The sequence below is a fragment of the Canis lupus genome, chromosome 20 (genome assembly GCF_011100685.1).
Source record: "Canis lupus familiaris isolate Mischka breed German Shepherd chromosome 20, alternate assembly UU_Cfam_GSD_1.0, whole genome shotgun sequence".
NCBI lineage: Eukaryota > Metazoa > Chordata > Mammalia > Carnivora > Canidae > Canis > Canis lupus.
The window spans coordinates 28,996,561-29,020,509 of NC_049241.1; the positions used below are offsets into that span (position 1 = coordinate 28,996,561).

At 40.9% G+C, this 23,949-nt stretch overlaps 1 protein-coding gene across 5 annotated transcripts in view; it reads right to left on the reverse strand.

Moving 5' to 3' along the window:
* The window catches only part of PTPRG (protein tyrosine phosphatase receptor type G), a 703,723-nt gene that overhangs the window by 40,986 nt on the left and 638,788 nt on the right, over positions 1 to 23,949 (reverse strand). For all 5 annotated transcript variants that reach the window (XM_038565974.1, XM_038565976.1, XM_038565973.1 and 2 more), the window contains 2 exons: positions 14,190 to 14,281; positions 2,758 to 2,849 (listed from right to left, as the gene is read on the reverse strand). In XM_038565974.1, the coding sequence (XP_038421902.1) occupies positions 2,758 to 2,849; positions 14,190 to 14,281 (184 nt within the window). The remainder of the gene's footprint in view (positions 1 to 2,757; positions 2,850 to 14,189; positions 14,282 to 23,949) is intronic.

Genomic DNA, 23,949 nt, shown 5'->3' on the forward strand with positions numbered 1-23,949 from the left:
CAAACATCACGTAATGTGCTCCAGTACTTTTAGTGGGGTCGGGGGCTCTTTATTTTGGTTTTTTCCTCTCCCCAGCCCCCCGCCTTTTTTTTTTCTTTTTGTGCCCAAGGTAATTGTTGGCTTGTCTGCTGCATGATCAGTGTTAAGACAATCATTGGTAATCTTGGGTTTGTTTGTTTGTTTGTCTGTTTTTATTCTGACTCTGGATCACTACAGGACACTATTTTAATGAGAGTCTGGAGGGCTTTGAGGTTAAACATGTGGGCTTGAGTCTGATGGCCTAGTCTTAAAACCTAACTTCTGCCTTTTCAAAACTGAGCCACCCCGAGCCTCAGTTTTCCCATGGAGGAAGTTTCCTCATCTGTAAAACAGAGACTATAGAATAGCAACCCCCCCATGGGGGTAGTTCTGGGGAACAAATGAAATAATCCAGGTGCAGTGCTAAATAAATGCTGGCCTCTGTTATTTCACTTTAAAAGATCTGGAAATCTGGGGCTGACTTTACTATTCTACCATAATGAGGATTCTGTTTTGTTTTTCTTTTACTTTTTCAAAAAATATTTTTGTTATTTTTAAGTCATCTCTACACTCAACCTGGGGCTCAAACCTATAGCCCCAAGATCAAGAGTCTCATGCTCCATTGGACAGAGGTGGTCAGGTGCCCCAGTTTTTTCTTTAAATCGCACACACAAAAAATCTCCTGACCTTCTCTTATACCTATAACTAAACTACCATGTTTATAAAACAGACTTAATAATTTCTTAAATACCCTGTTACCAGTTGTCCTTTTTAGCAGAGCTGCCAAAGAGGAATCCTACTACTGTTCTAAAATACTTTGAAATCTCCTTCAATTAGTATTTTAAGGATTTGTTCTGTCTCATTCTTCCCTTTATGTTGCTGCCTTATTGTTCTTTTCAGAAGAAAGGATAGTGTTCCTATTCTGAATAACTCAGATTTTAAGCCTTCAAACCAGGAGGGAACTGTGAAATGACAACCACAGACAAGGCATCCCTTGCCCCTGGCCTCTTGAGCCCCTCCCTTCACTACCAGCTAAATAAGACTTAAGTTATAAAGTTCAATATAGGAGACAAAAGCTTCTAGCCACAGTTTTTTTTTTTTTTTTTAAGGATAGAAATAGGGTGCAAATGCCCAGAATTTGTTAACAGGCTTGATTTTGATGTAGCAAAGCCCATTTTAAGTCAGATCGAGTTTATAGAGGTGTAGCTGATTATTTTGAATAATTAAATGGTGTCAAAACCAGCTGTGATGAATAGCACCGGGGACTCAAATCATAAATAATTGAGAAACTGGAGTTGCATTTGGTCATCCTGATCAAATTCTGCTCTCCAGAGGATAAATGTTTGTCCTGAATACCATCAACATTGTTAAATGCCTCAATATTCTTGCTCAGTCATCCAGCCAACAGTCAATTGAACTAAATCACTTCAACAGCACACACATTTGCTGTCCTCATGAATACAAAACGTTTGACTTTAAACCATGTTCTTTGTAGCTGAATAGGCACCTTTTTTGGGGAAGCATCTAATAGCCGCATTAAATACTGGATATGTTTTTATTTGTTCCATGATACACAGGACTTTGCTGAATAAACCAGAGGGTCCCTTCTCTCTACCACCTTTGTTTTGGTTTTGCTCAGAAAAACAAACAAAACACTAAGAGAAAGACCTTATTTAAAACCAGTTGTCAATGTAATTGCCTTTATGATGGCCTTTGGGGACTATGAATTTGCACAGAGACAGGGGCTTTGGGTCCTGTGTTTCTCAGTGTGCTGTCTTCCCATGACATCGTTTAATCCCCGAAACCAGTTTTGTGAAAAGAGGTGGCCAGTTTAGCATCACCATCATCATCATTTCCATTTTAAAGGAAGAATGAGACAGAAAGAAACCGACTCACCCACAAAGCTAGAAGACAGCTGAGCTGCCATGAAAACTTGGCCTCCTCGGCACAACTCTTGCTGCCAGAGATGTGCCTTAGTTAAGCGCCTCAGTGAAGAAAAGGGCAGTCTGTTTAATAGCTCCTCATTGACACCCTGTCACTGCTGAACTGGCACAGAACCCAGAGCTGGCAGGGCGGTGCGCGCCGCGCTCTACCTTGTTCCCTACACAACAGTTCTTAAAATCACAAGGCTCTGTTAACCCAAATCCTTCTCTCCAAGGATTAATAATCATGAAAACCACCACCAACCTTTCCAGGGGCTTCACAGTTAACCTGGCACTCTCAAAGACGTTCATCATCCACTTTTCCCAACTTTGGGATGTCAGTGACATTAGCATCATTTCTAAAAATGAGGAAACTGGGCAATCAGAGAGGAAGTGACTGGTCCAAGGACGAGGAAGCACACTGCCTCTCGTGGAGCCAGCTCCTCAGACTGCAAATCTGCTGTCTCCTCTACACCTCGGGAAGCCCAGAAATACGAGCCCTACCCCTTGGCATGAGGACCATTGTCCCAGTTATAGGATGACGATGAAGACAACTTGAGGACTTGCCTCTTTCCCACCACTAAGTCTGTTCTTTTGTAGAAGCATATGCTCAGGACATAGGCAACCAACAACTCCTTCTTACCTAGTCTTTTGGGAGAAAAGAATGCCTGTCTGAATTCTAAGTGTAAAGAAAAAAAAACAAACAATCTCCACTTTTCTCAGTATTGTTTTGCTATGCTTGAATGAATTCATTTCAAGTTTATAAAAATCCTTCTAAAATAAGAGGCTTCTAGAAATTTCCAGTTTTGAAACATACCTCAAAATCCTCGGAGAACCCATGCTGGTTATTAGAATAGAGCTCACCAATGTGTTTAACAAACTGTTTGACAGGAATGGCTTCCATGTCATCTGTGGGAATAAAATGATATTCAGAGTCACACAGAATAGACTTTGATAAAACAAGTCACACTGGTTTATTAAAGACAAACATTTGGTTTTTGTGAAGAGTGATATAATTTTATCACCTGAAGTAGATGTCCTCAAGAAAAGTTTCAGGATGTATTTTACATTTCTTTCTTTCTTTCTTTCTTTCTTTCTTTCTTTCTTTCTTTCTTTCTTTCTTTCTTTCTTTCTTTTTCTTTCTTTCTTTCTATTTTACATTTCTGTCTTAGTATGATTTTGAATGTCTAGAAGCTGGGTTAAATACAGGGTTTTTCTTTTTTAAGTATGTAGGGAATTATGCTTTTTTTTAAATCTTCAAGGCAATTTACACAGTTAAATTACCACATTATACTCTTAACTGAAAGTCTGAGCCTTACTAACGGCACCTATTTGTCAAGAAATTTTATCACAACCTAAGGTTTTTTAAAAATTGCTCTTCAGTGGGGTCCAGCTTAAACTTGGTGCTATTAAATTCTATTTCCAGTCTCTGAAATCTAAGCACTCTTTATACACAATTACAGATAGATGCCATTGTACCAGCTGGCTTTGGGTACAATGCCATCTATGTTTAAGTGTTCAAAATTTTAGTTCAAGACAGCTGTGTCTACATGATGCCAAATAATCAGTTTGACTGAATTAACTGGATTTTTTTGGGTGTTGACAGACTAGGTATAGATTCGGGAATACTCCACATTCCAATTTATTGTAGTGTTGTCACTTCAAAAGGACATTTTCAGTTCATGAGCCCAAAGTATGTTTTAAGCTGATTTATCCAGATCTAGTCTGATACTTGAGTACTGGCCATAAAACTGCCACACCCCACTAACTGGAGCTCCCCAACCTCTTTCCCTCGACCCTCCCCCGCAAATATTTCCTTTTAAAAATACTCTGCTGAATTTGAGATAAACAACAGACATGACATTTACTTTATTCAGAGTGAAAGATCTTTGGCAAACGCACAAACATCTAAACTGCCACAGATGCTTTTCTTAGCAAAGGGTATGAAGATCTGTATGTGTAAATGAGGTCCTACTTTGGCAAGAATGTTATAGATCCAGGCCTGACAATCTGATTTCTCTTCATCTGGTGACAGTTAACATTGACTATGTCATTCCTTCTCTACTTTCTTTCGAGAGAGCAAAGCTCTAGGGTGGCTTTTTGCATCTATTGACATTTTCAAACTTGAATCATTCTTAAGCGGAAAATAGCATCTCTTATATTTTGTTTAAGGAAGGTGACTTATATGTTCATAATCCAAATTGCTTAGCACAGAAATGTTGCTTATCAAATAGGTGGTGCTCCGTAAGTACAAATTCTTTCTGTGTGAACAATTAAAGACCTAATCATTTTAATAGGCCACCTTATGAAAAAAATTGCCAAGTTATTTACAAATATTTCAGGATTGAAGATGTTCATGAATATGCAATCATTTTGCACGCCCAAGAAATCTATAGCTCCCATAATGATGTAACCAGCATTAACAAAGTAAGCGGAAGCCAAAACGTTTCCCCAGAATATTGAGCAGAATGCACAGTTCAAGAAAAATTTCCAAAATTATCTGATCAACTTCACTTAAAATGTTTAGAAGTAAGCAAATTCTACAATAAAGATCAAGTGGCAAAGAAATGATTTGAAGTTGAGATAAGGGTTAATATGTACAAAATTGGAATCTTGGAAAGATTAACCCAAAGAAACTCATCTTTGGACAAGAGGCAAAATGAGTGAGATGGGACACAACCTACCCCTGTAAATTCTAGTATACAGACTGCAGCGTTTCCTTCCAACTTTCTTAGAAACCAAAGACAACACTGTTTGCAAGGGGGACATCATTAATAGCACAATAGGCCGAGGGCAACATTTATCCCATGATAACTTAGGATTTTAGAATTCCAATAAATTTATGGTGTACACAGACTCTAGTTCAAAGTAAGAAAACATGTCAGCTTTAAAGGTATTTTACTCTGCAAAGTCAAAAATCAAGAAAGGCAAAAAACACGGCATTTTAACAGTCAAAGCCCACCTCAAGTCATTAAAAAAATGTTTTCAGGGTAACAATTTATATTTATATTTTTATATTTTTATATTTTCCTGCCAAGCACTCAAGTATAATATCCAAGCTAATGCCATACATGCCCAGAAATCAGTCTGCCTGCTATCCCCTTGCAGAAAAAATCCAGCAAAGCTCAGTATGATAATCATGGAAATATATGACTCACTAGTCTCTCCAATTAGCTTCTTTATCCAAGGAAGTCTAACCACACCCCTCTGGGTTTCCAGGCACCACCAGTAACGTCATAAAACTACCAGACGGGCAGACACGCAGATGCAGACACACGCGTGCACACACACACACACACACACACACACACACACACACGGTACTGACCACCACCAGCTACCCAGAAAACACATTGTCTTTCAATTAAGATAAATAAAGCTGAAAGGTAACATATCTTTTTTTCTCAATATTAAGATGAATATAAGGCTATGACTAATTAGAAGTCCTAATAGTTATCCTCTTTATAGTTTTTCTATTAAATTTCTCTCAACATGAGCCAGATAATTATAAAATTACTGTAACTAGCAGAAGGCCAAGCAATTAGGACAGCATTGTAGACCTGATCCTCTCAGTTTTTATCTGGAAAGACCCTGTGGTGTTAGAGGACAACCATCTGAAAGATGTTATTTCATCTACATATATGTTTCATTAATGAATACAGAGACCATTAGTAGCACTAACCACAGACCAGGCACTTTCTATGCCCTTTAGATGGATTAACATGTACTTTAATCCTCCCCATAACCCTGAGAGATAGGTACTATTTTCTTACTCATCTCACAGTTGAGAAAATAAGCTCAGAAAGATGAACTGAAGGCTGGAATACGACAGGAGCTGGCCACAGACCCAGGGTCAAGAGAGAATGGCTGTGGTCTGGGGCACAGTGAATAGGAAACCACTGGATGTGGCATTTATTGAGCACCCAGGACTCAACCAGACATTAAGGAGATGGTCTCTGCCCATGGCACATTTGTGTTGGAGAAGCAATGGACTTCAGCAAGAGTGAGCAAAAACAGGGTGTAATTACATGGTGAAGACTCCAAGTGTCATAAAAAGGATGGATTTGATGACTCAGGTGAGAATAAACGTTACTGATGTAGTGTTGATGAAGGAAAGAAATATGAGCTCGAAAAAATGGGAAAAGGTTTTCACTAACTACAGGTTAGATGGGAGATGGTTATGATATAATGAAACGGTCTCAAGAGATAGTCAGTAGAATCAAAGAGAATACCATTTATTAAGCCTTTACTGGTCACCAGAGACTATGCTTAATGGTTTCCCTACATTTAGCTTCACCAGAACTAGGTGAAGGGGACATTGTTCTCCTCACATTACACACAAGGTAATGGAGGCAACATGTCCAAAGTGACCAATAACTCAGCAAGCAGAGCTGAGATCTGAATCGTGGTGTACTGAACACGAAGCTTGTGCTCCTCCACACTGTGGGACACGATTTGTCTTCATTCTCCAGGCACAATTTCCAGGAAGAATAAGGAATTACAGAGTGTCTCGGGTTAATTAAACAGAGTATCCTGGATACAATGTTCCTTTTTAATTTTGTGCCAATATTTTTAGTTATAGAATTTTCAGATACCCAAGATTTAAATTAGGTAACAATGAGAGTCCTGCTGTTATCATGAAATCACCGCACTATAAGATGTTTGGTATAGTCAGTTGAGAATCAGCACCTTAAGAGTGAGACTGTTATTTGATATAATTATTGACACTTGGTTCCAAGATTTCAGCCTTTGGTAATTGGAATTAAACTTCACATATAAAAGAGGCCTTTTATTTTTGGCAATCCACAACAAAACATCCTTCTGTACTACTTCTGATGAAGTCTGAAATTAGTCTCTGGTTTGTAGGTACTCAGAGGCGCATTCTGAGAGGGGCAACATTTACTAAGAAGAAAGTACCAAAGATGATGGATTCCATGGAGGTAAAAAAAGAGCTCAAGATTATTGACGCTCAGTAATACACTGTCTCTGTCTGTTGTAATTTGGAGCCGGTGGAGGGAAATCACCCCTATATCAGTCTATGGTTCTGACCTACTCGCATGTGCTCACTTTGCTTTCCCTTCCTCTTCAGGAGGAACAGATAAACAAAAAGGGAAAAAGTTCACTTTCTTGTCTTTTTTGATATTAGAAAGAAAAAGTCAGCAGCCGAAGCTGTTCTTGAATATCAACCATAGGGAGGTGCTGCAGAGGGCTCAGCTCGTTATGCAGCTCCATGGCAGAGTCTTCAGCCTCTCACTCAGTAAAATTGTCTAGTTGTCATTCATATCAGTTACCAATGGCAGAAAGTGTCCTATATACCAGGCACTTAGGGGCAGTAGTGTAAGTGGAAAAGCTAGAGCCGTATGGTCTGGTGGTATGACTTCACCTCTCTGTGATGTCCTCTTCTCATCTGTAAAATGGAAGTGATAACTTTTCATAGAGAGTTATGGAAAGTAAACAGATGACCTAAGTACTTATAAAAGCTCTTGGCATTTAGAAAATGCTTGATAACTAGGATTTATTGTATGGTGCCAACTGCTTTACATGTGTGGCCATATGATTTGGGGTTGTGATTACCCATTTTTTACATGGGGAGACTGGCTAAAAGAGACCAAAGAGCTTGACTAAGGTCCACCATCCTTGTCAAGTGGTGGAGCCAGGGTGACCCCAAAGCCTCTTGTCTTCCACCTTATTTAACCTCTCTCTAGACCTTAAATTGAACATACATGGTTAGAAAGGGCAGAAAACCACAATAATGCTTCTTAAAGAAACTTTCTGACTTAAAGGGAATGAAGTGATACACGCTGGCCTTAAGCCAATAAGCTTCAGTCAACATGGAAACTTCACACTGGTATCCTGGTCACCCTGATGATGCCAGGTTAAAAAAAAAAAAAAAAGTGTTGTAGGGTTTACCTTCCTGCCAAGATACTTAGTGCTGGGGTTGATTTGCTTAAAGTCCATTTAAGAAAACATCCATACCAGCGGGGTACCATTACCATTCCTGAGGGCCTTAAGTCGCCCACTCTACCACCAATCTTTGTGAAGTGCACTTAACCAGTAGCAGTTCCCACAAACTATGCCAAATCCCAACCAATTCTGACTAATGGCAGGGGGAACCTATAAGGCCTCAGCACAGTACCCCGAGTCAAATCTCTCCTGCTCAGACCTGAGCCCTGCTCCCCCAAGTCCCACACCTGGTCTGTTTACCACCCCTCCAGTGGACAGACCTGGATTTCAGGAACTCCGTTCTTTCTTGTCTACCTGCTCAGCTCCCAGAGGCCAAGTTCAGGCCTCTCTCTGCACTTGGTAATACCTCTGTGTCCACTTAGGATGATAAAGCAAACAATGAATTAAAAGAACATTATTGAGCTTCTAGTTTCCAAGTTAGGGCACGACAAATAGATTTTTGTTTAAACCAGACTCTTTGGATGCAAGGAGTGTTGTAGAGATTGGAACATTTTATTTCCTGCCATAAAAGAAATCTCTTTTCATTTATGACACAATGAAGTCAATAAAGAAAAGGCTTCATTATAGTCAAAAGACCAATGAATCTCCTTTGGAGATAATCTCTGTATAAATAAAATATGCCAACAAGGTTGGTTTAATCCCAAGGGTTTTAAACATGCAGTTTAAAACCCCTTTATATGCTGGCACCCTGCTGAAGCCAGTGACCTTCAAATTATTAAGATGTATTTTAACTGCTGGAAAGGCATGAATCATTTCTGGATTTCCAAGCTACTGGTTAGCAGCAACAATTTGTTTTGTAACACTCTTATTAGCAAGTTAGATTCTCTAATTTCCACAAAAAAGCATTTCTAAGGACATTTGTCCCTGATAATATGCACATTTAGAAAAGCCCTTACAACATACTCTATAATCAGGTTAATTTCGTGAGCTAAGTTTTCATTTTAAAAAGCTGTAATTTAACCAAAGTCTTAGAGAATACTATAATGCAATGAAAATAGTCTGTAGATAACATATGTACATAATGCTTTAGTAACTGCAATGTAAATATTATTGAAGCTTGTCCTTTAAAATGAGTATCTCCAAATTGGAAACTCTAGATTTTTAAAAGTACTTGCAGATGTTAAGAATAATATGGATCTTAAAGGAACTGTGTGATCACTTCAGTATCTTAAAAATGTTGTAGAAGTATTACTTAGAAAGCATTATGAGGGGACTGACTGTTAAGTTACTGCATTCAATTATGCTTTAGCCTCCCAGATAACAGTGGAGAACCCATAACCAGGGTTTTGAAAAACTTTTAGTGAAAAATATTAAGAGTCAAAGCCCCTTTCATTCTCCTGCACAAGACAGATTTCAGCTTACCTGGAAAATCAACCAACCAACTAACCACTGTTCGCATATATGGAACAGGCACTATAATTCCATATTTTCTTGATGAAAGAAGTGATGTCACTTTTATAGTGATTGGAACCTAATTTTAAAAGCACTTCTTTAATTTCTTTCATGCTGGATAAATCCTGTTGCGTTAGAAGAGTTCTTTCTAATGTGGCTAACCAACCCTAGCCACCATATTCACAGCCTCTAGCATTTCCACATTTTCCCTAATATAGGTGAGATCAGGAAAAAAAAAAAGTTCATTCTGATAAGACTGTCTTTGCTATGTTAAATCAGGAGAACATACTGAAGATTCTAAACTCCTAATTTTCAATTCAGTTAGTAAAGTTAATAATTTAGAATTCCTCAAAAATTCCATAAATGGTTATCTCTAAGGGGCAAGTGATTAGCAAAGCTCTCCTTATCCATTTGCCTATTTAGTAAAGTTAATAACTCAGAATTCCTCAAAAATTCTATAAATGGCTATCTCTAAGGGACTAGTGATTAGCAAAGCTCTCCTTAACCATTTGCCTATCTTATAATACTTTTTAAAAAGTGAGTGTAACTTACTGATTCCACTTATGCTTTGGGATTTAAAATCAGAGCTTTGTAAGAACTTTAACCACAGCAGAATCATGCAAAAGCTCTACGCATTTATAAATTTCTCCCTAAGTCATTTAAATCACACAGGCCTATTTTTGCACAGGGAATGGAAGTATAGGTAGGTGGAGAGTCTTTTTCTTAGAATTTAAAAGAATAAAAAGGACTAGGGAACAAAAGCAGAGGTAAGTTTTTGATATGGAAGAAACTTGAACAAAAGAATAATTAAACTATGCAGAGGACTGTAAAAGAATTCAGCGGAGAGGCAAAGGGTCAGTGCTGGTAGAAGAAGATCATCACCAAGAACTCAGAAAAAAACTAAAGGAGATCTTCACATGTATTTGAAATGCTTTGATTTAATGAATTAATATCCAAGCGATGAGGAGCTTCAAGTCTTGAGATATACCAGAACTGTCAGAATAGCATGCCAAGGGTGGCAGAGCCATTTCGAATCATCTGTGCTTCGAAGCCACACAGAATTCCAGTGCTAGCTCCACCCTTTACATCACCTTGGTTGAATTAATAGAGTCTCTGAGCCTCAGTTTCTGCAGCTGTAAGAAGAGGACATCGACCCCACCTATCTCTACAGGATTGTAGAGAAAATAAACCATGTAGTCAGTAAATGCTCAATGCATATTGCATGATAAGGTTTTCTGAAAACAAAAGTAAATGTGAAGGAAGATCTAGGAACAGGGCTTATTACATAGTCTAGCAATGACCCAGAAAGCTCTATTTTATAACAGTTTGGTGCCTGAATTTTCGATCTTACCCTGTTGCCCACATACATTTTTTAATCAGTATAATGGTTCAGTTTACTATAGTGGTTGTCTGGAAATGTCGTTTTTTAAACCATCAGTTATAGGAAATAAGTAGTTCAAGTGATAAAAGTTGATATAACGGAGGCCCAGTAGTCCTGTTATTAGGTTTTGAATAAGGATAAAATATAACTGAGGTCTAGCAGGGCAGAACAAGCAATCCATATGAGCCCTGTAAATATCCTTTTATTTTTGGAAATAAGAATAGTGAGATAATTCCTCGGGTAAAACGTTCAGAAGAATCCCAAGGAGGTCTCCACTAACGAAAAGTTGTGTTGAAAGCTTTACTAGAGTGAAAATAACACAAATTTATTAAAGGTTGTGTTTTTCTTATATTGAATTTCTTATTCGTGACATAGTTGGATGCTAATAACCGAAGAAACCATAAGAATAAAGAGAACAGTGGGTTGTTAAAGTGCATCATAAATTATAAAATACTTTACAAATGTGACTATTAAACAGGTCAGTGGGGATTTTGTTTCAGAAAAAGGAAAGAATGTGATTAAATGGAAAAATCTTTAAAGAAGGGTCTTGTAGAGTAGCTCTTTCCCAGCTAAGGGTGAACTGAATTGGTTTGTCTTGGCATGCCCCCCATGAAGGTGTGCTGTCTGTGAAAGCAGAGAAAGAGTGGCCTCACTTTTGGTTTCTCCAGGTCCTTTACCATCATGCTGCACTGTGGAATCTAAATTACTTCATTCTTACAGATGTGTTCCAAATAAACACCATGGATTTCTCAGTCGGTGGAGAATTTGAAGCAATTTTCTTTCCATGTGCTTATACTACCAGGGAGTAGGAATTAGAAAAAACGCACATTTAAAAGAAATGCTTTTGGGATGTGAGTACAGTAACCCCTTCATCTGGGGGTTTTAGTTACCTGCAGTCAACTGTGGTCCTGACACGGGTGACCCTCCTTCTGATATATGGTCAGATGGACAGTAGCAGCCGAATGCTACCACACAATTCCTACATCATTCACCTCACTATGCAGGTATTTTATAATCTCAAACCATCACAAGAACAGTGAGATATTTTTATAGAGAGACCAACATAACTTTTATTATAATATATTGTTATAATTGTTCTATTTTTAGTAATTATTGTGAATCTCTTACTGTGCCTGATTTATGAATTAAACTTTCTCACAGGTATGTACATATAGGAGAAAGCAATATACATAGGGTTTGATAAGATCTGTAGTTCCAGGCATCCACTTGGGCTGGTGGAACATATGCCTCGTGGAAAGAGGGGGTCGGGTGGGGAGGCCTACTGTATTATTTACCTTGGTGATTAAACAGTTAGCTGGGAAATGGAGCAAAAAACACTCAAAGCCTTTGTGGTCTGAAATACCTACCCAGAGGTGTGGTAAGGCAGGCACAATCGATGGCATTGTCCGAGGATTCTAGTGAAATGAAAATCCTCAATTCCAAGGCAAAGAGCAAGGTGTGGTAGGCTACACCCAGTGAATGTGGTTCAGTGTTTGGGGACAATCTTAACCTGGGTACCAGGCAAATGCTTGCTCTCCACGGCTGCCCAGATGAACAATACCATGATTTGGGAAGGAACGCTTCAACAACTGACATTTCTGGCTTATAGTTTCCAAAATGCTCTTACATATAGCATGTGGTTTTTAACACTACCTCAAGTGCAGGTAGATTAGGCACCCTGTTCACTTTACAGATTCTAGGAACTAAGGCTCAGAGAGGTCAAGGCATTGACCAAAGTATTCATGGCGGAAGCAAGGGCGAGATCCTAGGTTTTCTGATTCCCTGACCAGGGGGAAAAGAAAATCAAAATTGAAAGACAGCCCAAGAAGTATGTCATCACTTAATCTTTTAGAATGGATTTCACCTGCACAGATACCAACAGCTGTGTTTGTCAGGGACTCAATTCAAGCAGAGATAGAGACGCTGAGTCATTTTCCAGACGTGAACACATATTCTAGGGGACGCAAGAGGGAAATGATCATACACACGCTAGTGCACAAATCCTATAGATTCAGCAAAAACTACTCCTTCCATGCAAGTGGGAGACTGAGGATTCCTATCTGCTTCCTCTCCCCTCAAGGGCAAGAGTGCAGTTTCCTCCACCAAGACTCAAGGGTGAGTAAGGGTCAGTGAAGAAGAACAGAGAATAACACAAAACCTATCTTATCTGTCTGGGAATTGTTTTGCAGCCATGAAATGGTCCAGTAGGAACTTAACCAGAGGACTTTTCCGCTACCCTTCTTATTTCTGTGTAACAAGCGTTAGTGAGAGAAGCTGACCAGAATGGAGAAAACATGGCAAATTCCAGCAATACCTAATGACTTAACACATACAGACACGTAAAGATCCAATTAAATCCTCAACTGTAACTGCACCTAGTGAAGATTTTTAAACAACAGAAGCATTCCGTGGCACTAAGAGAATTACTGTACCTTTGAGCTTCAACAGATACAGCCTTTGAAAAACTTTAAGAAATGTTTGCTGGTATTAATTCATTTATGCAGAGAATTAAAGAATGCTTACTTTGTGCCAGGTAGTATTCTAGCACTAAGGAGACATCCACTCGGCTTTATGAAGCTCTCATTGTAGAAGGAAGAGACAACAAACTCACAAGTACAGTACATGGTATATTAGATGGTGAAGACCTTTTTGGAGAATGAGGGGAGCTGCAGGTGTGTGGGACACAGCGCTATAGTAAAAGCAGTGCCTCTGTTTATTAAAAAAAAAAAAAATGCCAGGAGAGTAGATGTTGGAGATAGCTAAAGATAGACATTTGCTAAAGATAGCTAAAGATAGAGTACGTAAAGAAACCCAGAGGACGAAAGTTCAAATTTGGCAAAAAAAGGGAAGGGATGCCAAATAAACATGGTGGGAGCCATCTTCAATTCCCACATCCCAACTACTACAACTAACCGCTGCTGAACTTCTAAATATTTACTGCATTTGCTAGGATTTACCACAGTACATTCCACCAGCCCCTACTCCTAACACTAACGAAGTATTTCATCCCTTTACCTGAGGACCAATGAAATATGCCTTGGACCAAGAGGGTATGCCTAGACTTCCACACAAAATCCTAAGAAGCAAAACTTCCAACACTAAGTATTTTCAGAGTAAGGAATCTCAGGAGAAAACTCGAGAAAAATGTATCACAAATTGGGATTTTAAAAACAATTTTTGAGCAAATTGCCTATCCAAATGAAACTCAGTCCAAGTGGATTGCAAATATCTATGCTTTCCCTTTTGTCTACTGTTACTTCCCCTCCCTGCATGTGAGTCTATCCTGTATTAACTAACTCATAGTTATTTGCTCCTCTCAAAGAGGACTTCCTCACATTGCAGATACATAAAGGAGCAAAAATTTCATTAAATCACCCTTAGTTAAGGATCTCGTAGACAGGGCAAGCTTTCAAAGGCTATGAAAATAATATTTTGTCATGGCTGTCACACAAAAGTACAAACAAAAGAGAAAAACAATTAGCCCATTGGAAATACGAGTGTGTCGTACTTACCCGGGATAGGAATAATAGGGATACTTTCATTGGGGACCACCCGAGGTGAACTGCTATCTTCCACATAGAAATGAGCTGTCTGAAAACATTTTCTGTGTAGGAGAGAGAAAAACATGCAAACAGTGAGACCAGAGAAATACACTTCGAGTTCATTTTTCAATTCTTCTTTCACAGATTTTACCAGCTTTAAATACCACACAGCACTGAGCGCAAACCCGTGGAACAGTAACAAGATTTAAGAAGGACAACATTCAGTCTATTGGACGAATCCCCAAGCGCTGAAGAATATTTATTTTTTATTGTACCATACCTATCCTGATCGTCAAAAAGGGAAGAGCTTAGTCGTGAAGCGCTCAAATACACGAAAACTTGGCATAAACGGAGCAAAACTTGCTGCACAAACCGTTAAGATCACCCCACACTCTTTCTAAACCTGACCTGTTACAGAGGAGGAGTAATTTGGTATTCTAAACGTCCCGCACCAAGTTCAAAACCACACCTCGCACCCTCCCACACGCAGTCATCAAACAGCCCAAGTACACAATAGCACCACATTGTTGGTGCTCAGCAGAGGCCCCCGAAGCCTGCAGACAGCTCCTGAAGGGGGTCAGGGGGCTTGAAGGGGGCAAGCCCTCCAAATCCGAGGCCCTTGCCAGACAACACTGGAGACGAGAACCTGAAGTGCTCAGGTGTCACCTGCCTGTTCTCGGTTTTATTTTACCTGTACTTCAGGCAAAGCAGGGAGCAAACACTGGTCATCATAGGACAGGCAGTGAACAGAATAGCCATCAGCAGCTCACTCAGCCTCTGCCTACCGATGCTGGCTGGCCCTCGGCTTTCCAGCATCCACGTCACTGCTCATTGCGGCCCTAATGAGCTGCCGGAAGCACAGGCTGAATATTTAATGAGGCGGCTCAGCGTGAATGGCTATTGTGACCAGAGAAGGGTCCCTGTTCATCTGGCGGAGGGGCTTCACAATAGCTGGCCCTACTGCTGGGTCTTTTAGCCAAGCAGGCGGCATCCTTCTGGTGCTCGGTGTCCCTGGGATCCAGCCCACTCCTCCGGCGCCTCACACCAAGCCCCGTTTATACACACTACTGCTTTGCTTTCCCTGGGGGCTGCCTTCCAACCACTAGAGCAAGTCAACCTCTCTTCAGAGTTGTCTTTGCTCATCTAATCCCAAGGATCCTGGGATGATTATGTTGGGCACGGCTTTCTTCTTTAAGCAGTGCCTGTTTCCAGACGGAAAGAAGCTCCAACCAATTGTACATTTGGGCACTGTTCTAGAAGCAATCTGGATTGCTGCTCCATGCCATTAGGGGATTCTGAACATAAGTCACTCCTGCTCGGCACATGTCTTGCAGGACTGCTCTTGCAGAGGGCTGAAAATGATTCCCCCCCCCCACCCATGAACTGCCTGGCATTGGTAATATAAATAATAAAACAAGTTTTCACCACTCATCCTTAGCTGCCTTTACCTAAATCGAGAAAGAATGTCAGTCAGCCTGACTTAAGCTACATGGATGTGAAATGCACAAAATGTTTTAGGGCTCTGATAATACCCAAATCTTCTACTGAATGTGAAAATGATGGAAATCCACGTGAAAAAAAAAAGCCACATGATTTTCTTGTCTGAGGGAATAGCTTCTTTCTGTTTCTAATTCAGTCATCAAGTTTTATAATCTTGGATTCCTCTCTCCCCCAAATTTGCACAGGTTTCCAGGAAGTAACATTCAAGTTAAAACCCAGATGACAGACTCCACAAATGAGGTAAAACCTTAACCGCCTAGTGGCACAGCTAGGGAAAACCTGCTTTAGTTGAGATACCGGACCATTCAAGTATTTACTAGCCCCACGAAGTGCTAACACTGAAATAAATGACATACAATTCATCAGGTCAGACTTGAACTAATGGGAAACACACACACAAGTCAGTCTCCTGTTTTAAGATATAATTACTATACTTATTAAATTTCCAGTATATAAAGCTATTAGTAGAAAGAATTGCTATTGGTCAAGGTACTGTTCAAGCCAGGTGACTTAGAAAGGATAAACTATATTGTCTATGCTTTTTCTGGAAGAAGGCAGGCAGACCATTCACTCACTGTTACGTGCGGAACCAACGATTCCAACATTCTCTTTGGGGAAAAAAAAAAAAAAAAAAAAAAAGCAGTGTGTACCAAAGCACATCACACCCCAGTGCCCCATGTGCTGCTGTTTATAATGGATTTTCCCTGGAGCAAAATAAGCCTGTGATTGTCAGAGAAAAGCACACCACTGCGGATGAAGGTCAGAAATCTGGGAGACACAGCTCTCCACCTCTGCACCTTGGCGCCTGTCACACAGACTTCCCTCCCACACAAGGACTCATGTGGGCAACAGAACTTTGGGGAAATACCTTCCCTAAAATAAAGGTTTCAGTGGACTCAGAAAACATTGATTCAATACCAACTGCAGAGCACGGAGCGTGCAGATAAATGCCTTCTCCCTGCAATTGCCTAGAAGCTTTACAGCCACTTCCTTAAGCCTGGCTAACCATTCAAATTACATACATAATACATGATGTCAGCAGAAAAATTAGGAAATACAGATAGACAAAAAGGAAAAGAAATCAATTCAAGTTACTTCAAATCCTCTGCGTAGTGAGCATGACTATTAACATTGTGGGGTACACCCTTCCACACGCTTTTTCTTTTACTATTGACCCTTGGTCATTGGTGATGAGGGGCTAGAGAGGTCTGACCAACAAGATAGACAAGGTGCCTCTGTTCTCATGGTGAAGATTTGCAGCAAACAAGTCAACAAATAGTCAAGGGCCATGAAGAAAGTAATAGAGGCCGAAGTGCCACGGGAGCTGGGAGCTGCGACCCTGCGACCCTACGACCCTACACCCTACGGAAGAGGATTAGCCATGGGAAGCGGCAGGGGAGGACCCCTCTGGGCAGGTCAGGCAGCTCCCTCAGGAGGAGCAGAGCACAGTGAGCTTGCTTGGTGCAGGAACTGAAAGGAAGCCAGAGGTGAAAGCAGGGAGGGGCGGCAGGAGGGAAGGGGGGAGGGGCGGCCAGGAGCCAGATTCTGCCTGTTCCAAGGCCACAGGCTCCCCCAGGATCTACGGAAAATGGGAAGGCAGCCCAGGGCTTTAACCGGTGGAGGGGCACAGTCTGACTGGTCTCCTTCAAAAGGCTCATTCTGGCTGCTATGTGATGAGTGGTGGACAGGGCAGCAAAACTGGAGCAAGGAGATCCATCGGGGGCGACCGTTGTAATCACACTCACATGCAGACCCACAGACGGCCGTTTTCTCCTGTGCTTGGAACACAATACATCATACTGGACCTAACACCTTTATAACAAGTAGGAACCGACATACCTATTAACGCTGGTTTCCTCTCCCATTTTTATGGATGTTTAGATATTTAGCCCTTTAATCACTAATTACTGGAGGTATGCTTTATTTTCTTTTAAAGGCCTCCACCCCATCAATATGTCCCCCCTAAGGAACTGAGAACAGATAATTTTTTTCCAACGACCCTGACCTGGCTTAGCAATGACCAAATTAGGTAACTTCTGAGAGAGAATAGAGAGAAAGAGAGAGAGGGAGCGCACAGGAGCAGGGAGGAGGGGCAGAGGGAGAAGCAGACCCCCCTGCTGAGCATGAGGCCCAACGTGGGGCTTGATCCCAGGACCCTGGGATCGTGACCTGAGCCAAAGGTAGATGCTTAACCAACCGAGCCACCCAGGTGCCCCTGGAGGTCTCCTTTGAGTAGGAGACTGACCCAGCTGTTAGTTTGGTATGGACTTTTCCCTACATTGACTTCACTGCACTGAGGTGAACTCTTGTGTGCAGAAATTAGACACTGTGGGAAAATTCATACCTACGAAAAGCAGCTGTTCAGGGTCAACATCACCTGACATCGTTTTAACTCCTTTCAGGGAAGTCCCACGAGAGAGTGTTTTTGGCCTTCATCAGCAGTGTACGGGGATAATCAAGTAAAGGCAGGCATTTTGAAAACGAGGGAAAAGAAAACACAAGTTTTCGTTCCTCTAAATGTTTCCACCGTGATGTGTTGTTCAAAGAGGCAGTACGGTCTCTAATTCTGAGCTCAGGAGAATGGAGAGAGAATTTCTGAGAATGCTCATGTGCGTCATGTGCACGCAACTTCAAATTTCCGTCTAGGTCCAGTTGTTTTTCAACTATGGTCTCCTTGAAGGAAACAAGATTCTAGATCATAAAGGGTCATTTTCTAAAATTGTAATTTCTCCACACTGAACATTCGTTTACGCAAATACCTGAAAACGGGAAGGAAAACAATGAAGTGGACCACGGCTGGAATCAAAAACACATTTACAAGTTTATTTACCTGTTACAGTCTGCTAGATCCGCAGCATACATTTTATGTCCTTCCCTTTCACTCTTTTCTCTTTTTCTTCCTCGCTGCCTCCACCCCATCAATATGTCCCCCCTAAGGAACTGAGAACAGATAATTTTTTTCCAACGACCCTGACCTGGCTTAGCAATGACCAAATTAGGTAACTTCTGCTTCCTCTAATCTACCTTTGCAACATATATTCTTTTTTTTTTTTTTTTTTAAGATTTTACTTATTTATTCATGAGAGACACACAGAGAGAGAGAGAGAGAGTCAGAGACACACAACATATATTCTGCTGACCTGAGTTTCCCAGTTTAGGTATGCCTCAGTTTTGGCGAGTCTTGAAGTCTCTCTCTCTCTCTCTCTCTCTCTCTCACACACACACATACACACACACACACTGCACACACACACAGCACATATCAGTAGGGTTTTAGTTAAGTGGTGGTCATCAATGAGCAGTACGTATGTATCACTTTGATTTGGAGAGCTTTTAAAACACCCATGCTGGATGAGCCCCACTCCTAGTGATTCTAGCTGAGCGATTCTAGGGTGGGAGGAACAGGTCTGTGTCATCTAGAAAAACTCCCTCAGGGATGCTGGTCTGTATGGTCCCTGGTTAAGAAGCACTGTGATACAGGGGGGATGGTTCCAGAGAGTCTCCAGTGCTCTAAGAAAGCCACTGAAGAAAATGAAGCAGTCTCAAACGGCATGCACCATAAAAATGATGATAAAAAGTAAGCATCTAGAATTTATAGGGTCCCAGATGGGATAAAAAAACCATAGTTAAGAATTCAGGGATGTTAACATAATCCTCTCAAATACAGAAAAAAATAAACTGCATCTCACATACTTAAATAAGAATTTGAAAGGTCTTCTGCTCTGTTTCTGTTGGAACCTAAGTTCTCAGAAATAGGGTGGCATTTCTTGAAGTTGGAGCATAGTTTCTGCCACCCATGCTGGAGAAGTGTTTTCTCAGATCACAGATTTCTCAAGTGAAAGTTTTTCCTCCCAAAGCTATTCTTTACACCACCTTTGTGGACTGCTCTCCTTATCTGCCAGCAAATTAGATCTTGGTTTCTGTCGTGGAATCGAATTTGTATTATTTATTAAGCAGTTTGGATGTTCTGACGTCCTTATTCCTAGTGTCCCGTCACTTGGAACAAAACTGAAATGCTAGTTAAGATGGCTCTCTCAGGGACTCCAGGGTGGCTCAGCGGCTGGGCGTCTACCTTTGGCTCAGGGCGTGATCCTGGGGTCCAGGGATGGAGTCCTGCATCAGGCTCCCTGCATGGAGCCTGCTTCTCTCTCTGCCTGTGTCTCCGCCTCTCTCTGTCTCTCTTAAATAAATAAATAAAATCTTAAAAAAAAAAGAAAAAAGATGGCTCTCTCAAACTCATCCCCACGAAGAAATATCATGATAGAGTTACATCAGATATTCACTGAAGGCTTCTAGGTAGGAGCAAGAAGACACCCCAGTTGGCATCAGCTAATTTTTCCATCAGCTAATAGTTTCAACTAAAGGGGTACAGGGGCCTGAATGCAAACTAAAAGGGAGATGTGCATATGCCAACCCCTGAATTGGCTGCACTCCTTAGGCACCTCTCATAGCAAAACTGCCTTGCGGGACGCCTTGGTGGCTCAGCGGTTGGGCGTCTGCCTTCGGCTCAGGGCATAATCCCAGAATCCAGGATCGAGTCCCACATCGGGCTCCTTGCAGGGAAGCCTGCTTCTCCCTCTCTGTGTCTCTCACGAATAAATAAATCTTTAAAAAGAAAAACTGCCTCTCTGCACTGAATGAGTCTACTGTTTAAACATATGCATTCTTCAGAACACATAGCTCCTGAATCCAAGCCAAATGTTTCTGGTGCCTGACCAAAGATGGCCTACCTATTAGGTAGAGGTGCATCTCATGAAAAGTTCTAAGTAGTAAAAAGCAAACATACTTTCTCTCTCACCCTCCATTCACTCATTCATTTTTAGAAAACTAACATGGGCTCTTAAGTTTTAAGACTTCTAGGAAAGGCTTGTCTGGAAGTCAAGAAGATAATGCGTGATACCCCTGCTAGTAGCTCATCAAATTGACATGGATTCTAGGGAGTGGCTCCCTTGGTTTCAAGCCCAACCCCATGATCTGTGGTCCAGGCCCATGTGGTGCCTGAGGCTTCATGGTAGGAGCAAGCATGGATGGATCAGTCTAGCTTAGAAAAAGTCCATGGACACGTTAAGTGTACAGTCGTGAACATTTGGTCTTGGACTAAAATTTCTAAAAATAGCTTCTCATTCCTTTAAATAAGGGAGAGACTTTGAAGAGAGAGGCTTTTTCAAAAACCAATAATTCTGTACTTGAGAAAGCACAGCACACATGTGATTAGGATACAGTAAAGATTGACCAGTATCAGTAAGCCATCAGTGTCAATTCTCTGAGCTACACCCCCCCCAAACTCTGCCAGCACATGACAGGCCCGGCATGTTTAACTGGTTCTCATGATGAGAGGAAGGGGGAGAGAGAGGAGAGAGAAAGACGGAAAGACAGACAGACAGGCGCGCGCGCACACACACACACACACACACACACACACACACACAATCCTTGCCTGCAGCTGCTCTGACAGTACTTTATCAGTATCAATAATTACTCAAGCTCTAGAGACTTACTATTCAAATAAAACACAGCAAATGAGAAAGATAAGAAAGAAATCTCTAGACTTGGCATTCTCCCTCCCCATCTCCTTCCAGGAATTGGACACACCGTTAACACAGAACACCCCGAGTAACCAAAGTTGTACAGAAAGGCTTTCCTTTCTGTTGCTCCAGTGTTTTCCCAGGTATGTGCATAGAGAACCTCTGCTATCTTCATTCTTCCTTACACCTCTTTCTGCTCTTCTGACAGGCAACTAGGAATAATTTAGGTGATGGGAGACTTTCCAAAAGCAAAGTATATATTGGAAAGGGTCCTCAAAAGGCAGCATCTCCAGCCCTGGTTATAGGAGCAGAGGTTTCTGAGATGTACAGACATCTGGGCCAAAATATACATCCCTTTTGACAAGCAATGAGAGGTCCCATTGTTCTCAACCTGGGTCCCCAGCTCATTACAACATCCCTCCACATCACCACTGCCGGGACCCAGGAAAGTGCAGACCACATCACCATTCCTAGAGTCCTACAAAAACCTGGGATGACAAAATAACCAGATGATGTGTAGGGATCAGAAACCCAGTCACTATCTTCCAATTAAGCTCAATGGTTCTATAATCATATGAGGGTGACAAGGAGTTTGTCAGCAGTGTGCAACTCAAAATGCTAATTGCAGACTAGAACGGGCAGTTGGCTGAGCGGCTGCTGAATATTAATTAAGCAATCTTAACTGATTTATATACTGCCCTCATTTAAATTTACAGTGCCATGCCTGCTAATAATCCCATTTATTTTCATGCTGTTGAGTACAGAAATCACATTAATATTTACTTTTGTGAATGGATCTGTTGTAGTAAACCATGTATGAATAAGAGCCACTTGTAAATAGAAAGTTGAGAACATTCGCATGCCTTCAAGGAGGATGATTGAGAGCTGTGTTAAAAAGATGTGGACTGATTTATTAGGGCAAAATGTTTCTAGAAATTGAAGTGACAAAGACAACAATAGAAGGAAAAGCCTGTGGGCATTATTGGGCTTCTCCTCAAAGAGGAGTGTCTGCTTGAAATAACTCAGGGGTCCCACTTGGAAAAGAGCCCACCGTAAGTTCTGCGTTGTGATTTTTTTCGGATGCAAGCACTCACTTGCTGTTCAGTTTCCTTTACTGTATGTGAAATAATTCTGTTTGTACAACTCAGTTTATACTTGCATTATATTTTCAGGAAGGAACCTTCTAGAAAGAAGAATTCAGAATTTCACTTCTCATTTTCATGGTCTCCGAACCATAAAAGGCACATGTGATCTGACAAATATCAAAGTACTTTTGGGAATAATCAAGAGACTTATTTCCCATCAGAGCAATTCTGGAAATCCTGGGACATATGGTTGTCATACCTTGGATAAGTACAGCCTGTCAGATATGAGGAGGAGGTGAAGGGAAGAAGGAAAGAGGTAAAGTGAACCAAACCATGGAGATGGATGAGGTGAGAGAGGGTACATATATGAAATGAGGAGAAAATGTTTCAAAATATTTTGGATCTTATTTGGTCAGGGGAGATGGCCATTCAACTTTTGTTACAGCTGCAAGTGACAAAGATCTGATATTTGCAGGAAGAATTTCAGTGGCGGATACAAACTCCTGCAATGAGCATCTAAGGGATGTGGGAGGAAATAAATTATATACACCTAAGTGGTCTCGGCACAGGACGCTTTCGTGCTAAATATTAAGTGTGCCAAGCAGTCCTTGGAGTGACTGAAATACTGCTAATACTTTCCAGGAGAGAAGACAGCAGAGGTCATCTCATAAACCACATTTTGACCTGATCAAGAACCTGAACGGGGCAGTTTTTACATCGTGGCTGGCTTTAAGCAAGTGAGCTCTAGACAGTACTTCCCAGTCCTCCAAGCTCTTAACCAGAAAAGAAGGCTTGAAGTCAGGGGCTTTGTGGTAGCTATACCACACTTAGTTACGAACCTGGCTTGGAATGTTCTGAATTTCTGGACTGAGGCTTAAGGAACTCTCCACCTCCTCTTGCCACTGTTTTAAGGCACTGACACAATCTGCCATTGATGGAGCTGGTTAATGGGGACATGATGGTCTAACTCCTTTTGGGCAGGAGGTGGGAAATGAAAACTCACATTTCATTCACTACACATGATTCAGCACCTGTAATATACAGCGTTCTAGTAAAAACTTTTTGGTGACTATTTCATTAACATGCTAAGTCAGTCAGACTTTAGCTGAAAGAGTGTCATTTTAAGGATCTTGCAAGGTATTACATGTCTTTTCACCACACAGCCCTATGGTAGTACTTTTTACATACTTGGGACCATCTGGGAAGAGAAAAGTAGATTTAGTTATCATACTATCAACCAGGTCAAATTCTAAATGATTTAAGAATTTAACATTCAAATTTGAAACCACAGAAGTACTAAAATAAGTCATCGCAGAATGGAGACAGCCTTTCTAATGAGGATTCCAAATCCAGAAACCAAAAGAAGTTTATGGGTAAATTTGATTAAATGAAGTTGAAGACGCTGTATGAACATAGTTCACAGACAAACCACAGATGAGGAAAAAAATATTTGCAAGCCTTATTGCTGACAGTGATATCTCTCAATTAGAAAAAGACCAACAATGGAAAGGGAAAATGAGTGAAAGACTAACCGTTTAGAGCAAAAGAAACACAAAGGGCAAAAACATGAAAGATGCTCAGCCTCCCTCTTGATAAGAGAAAACACACTCCAGCTATATT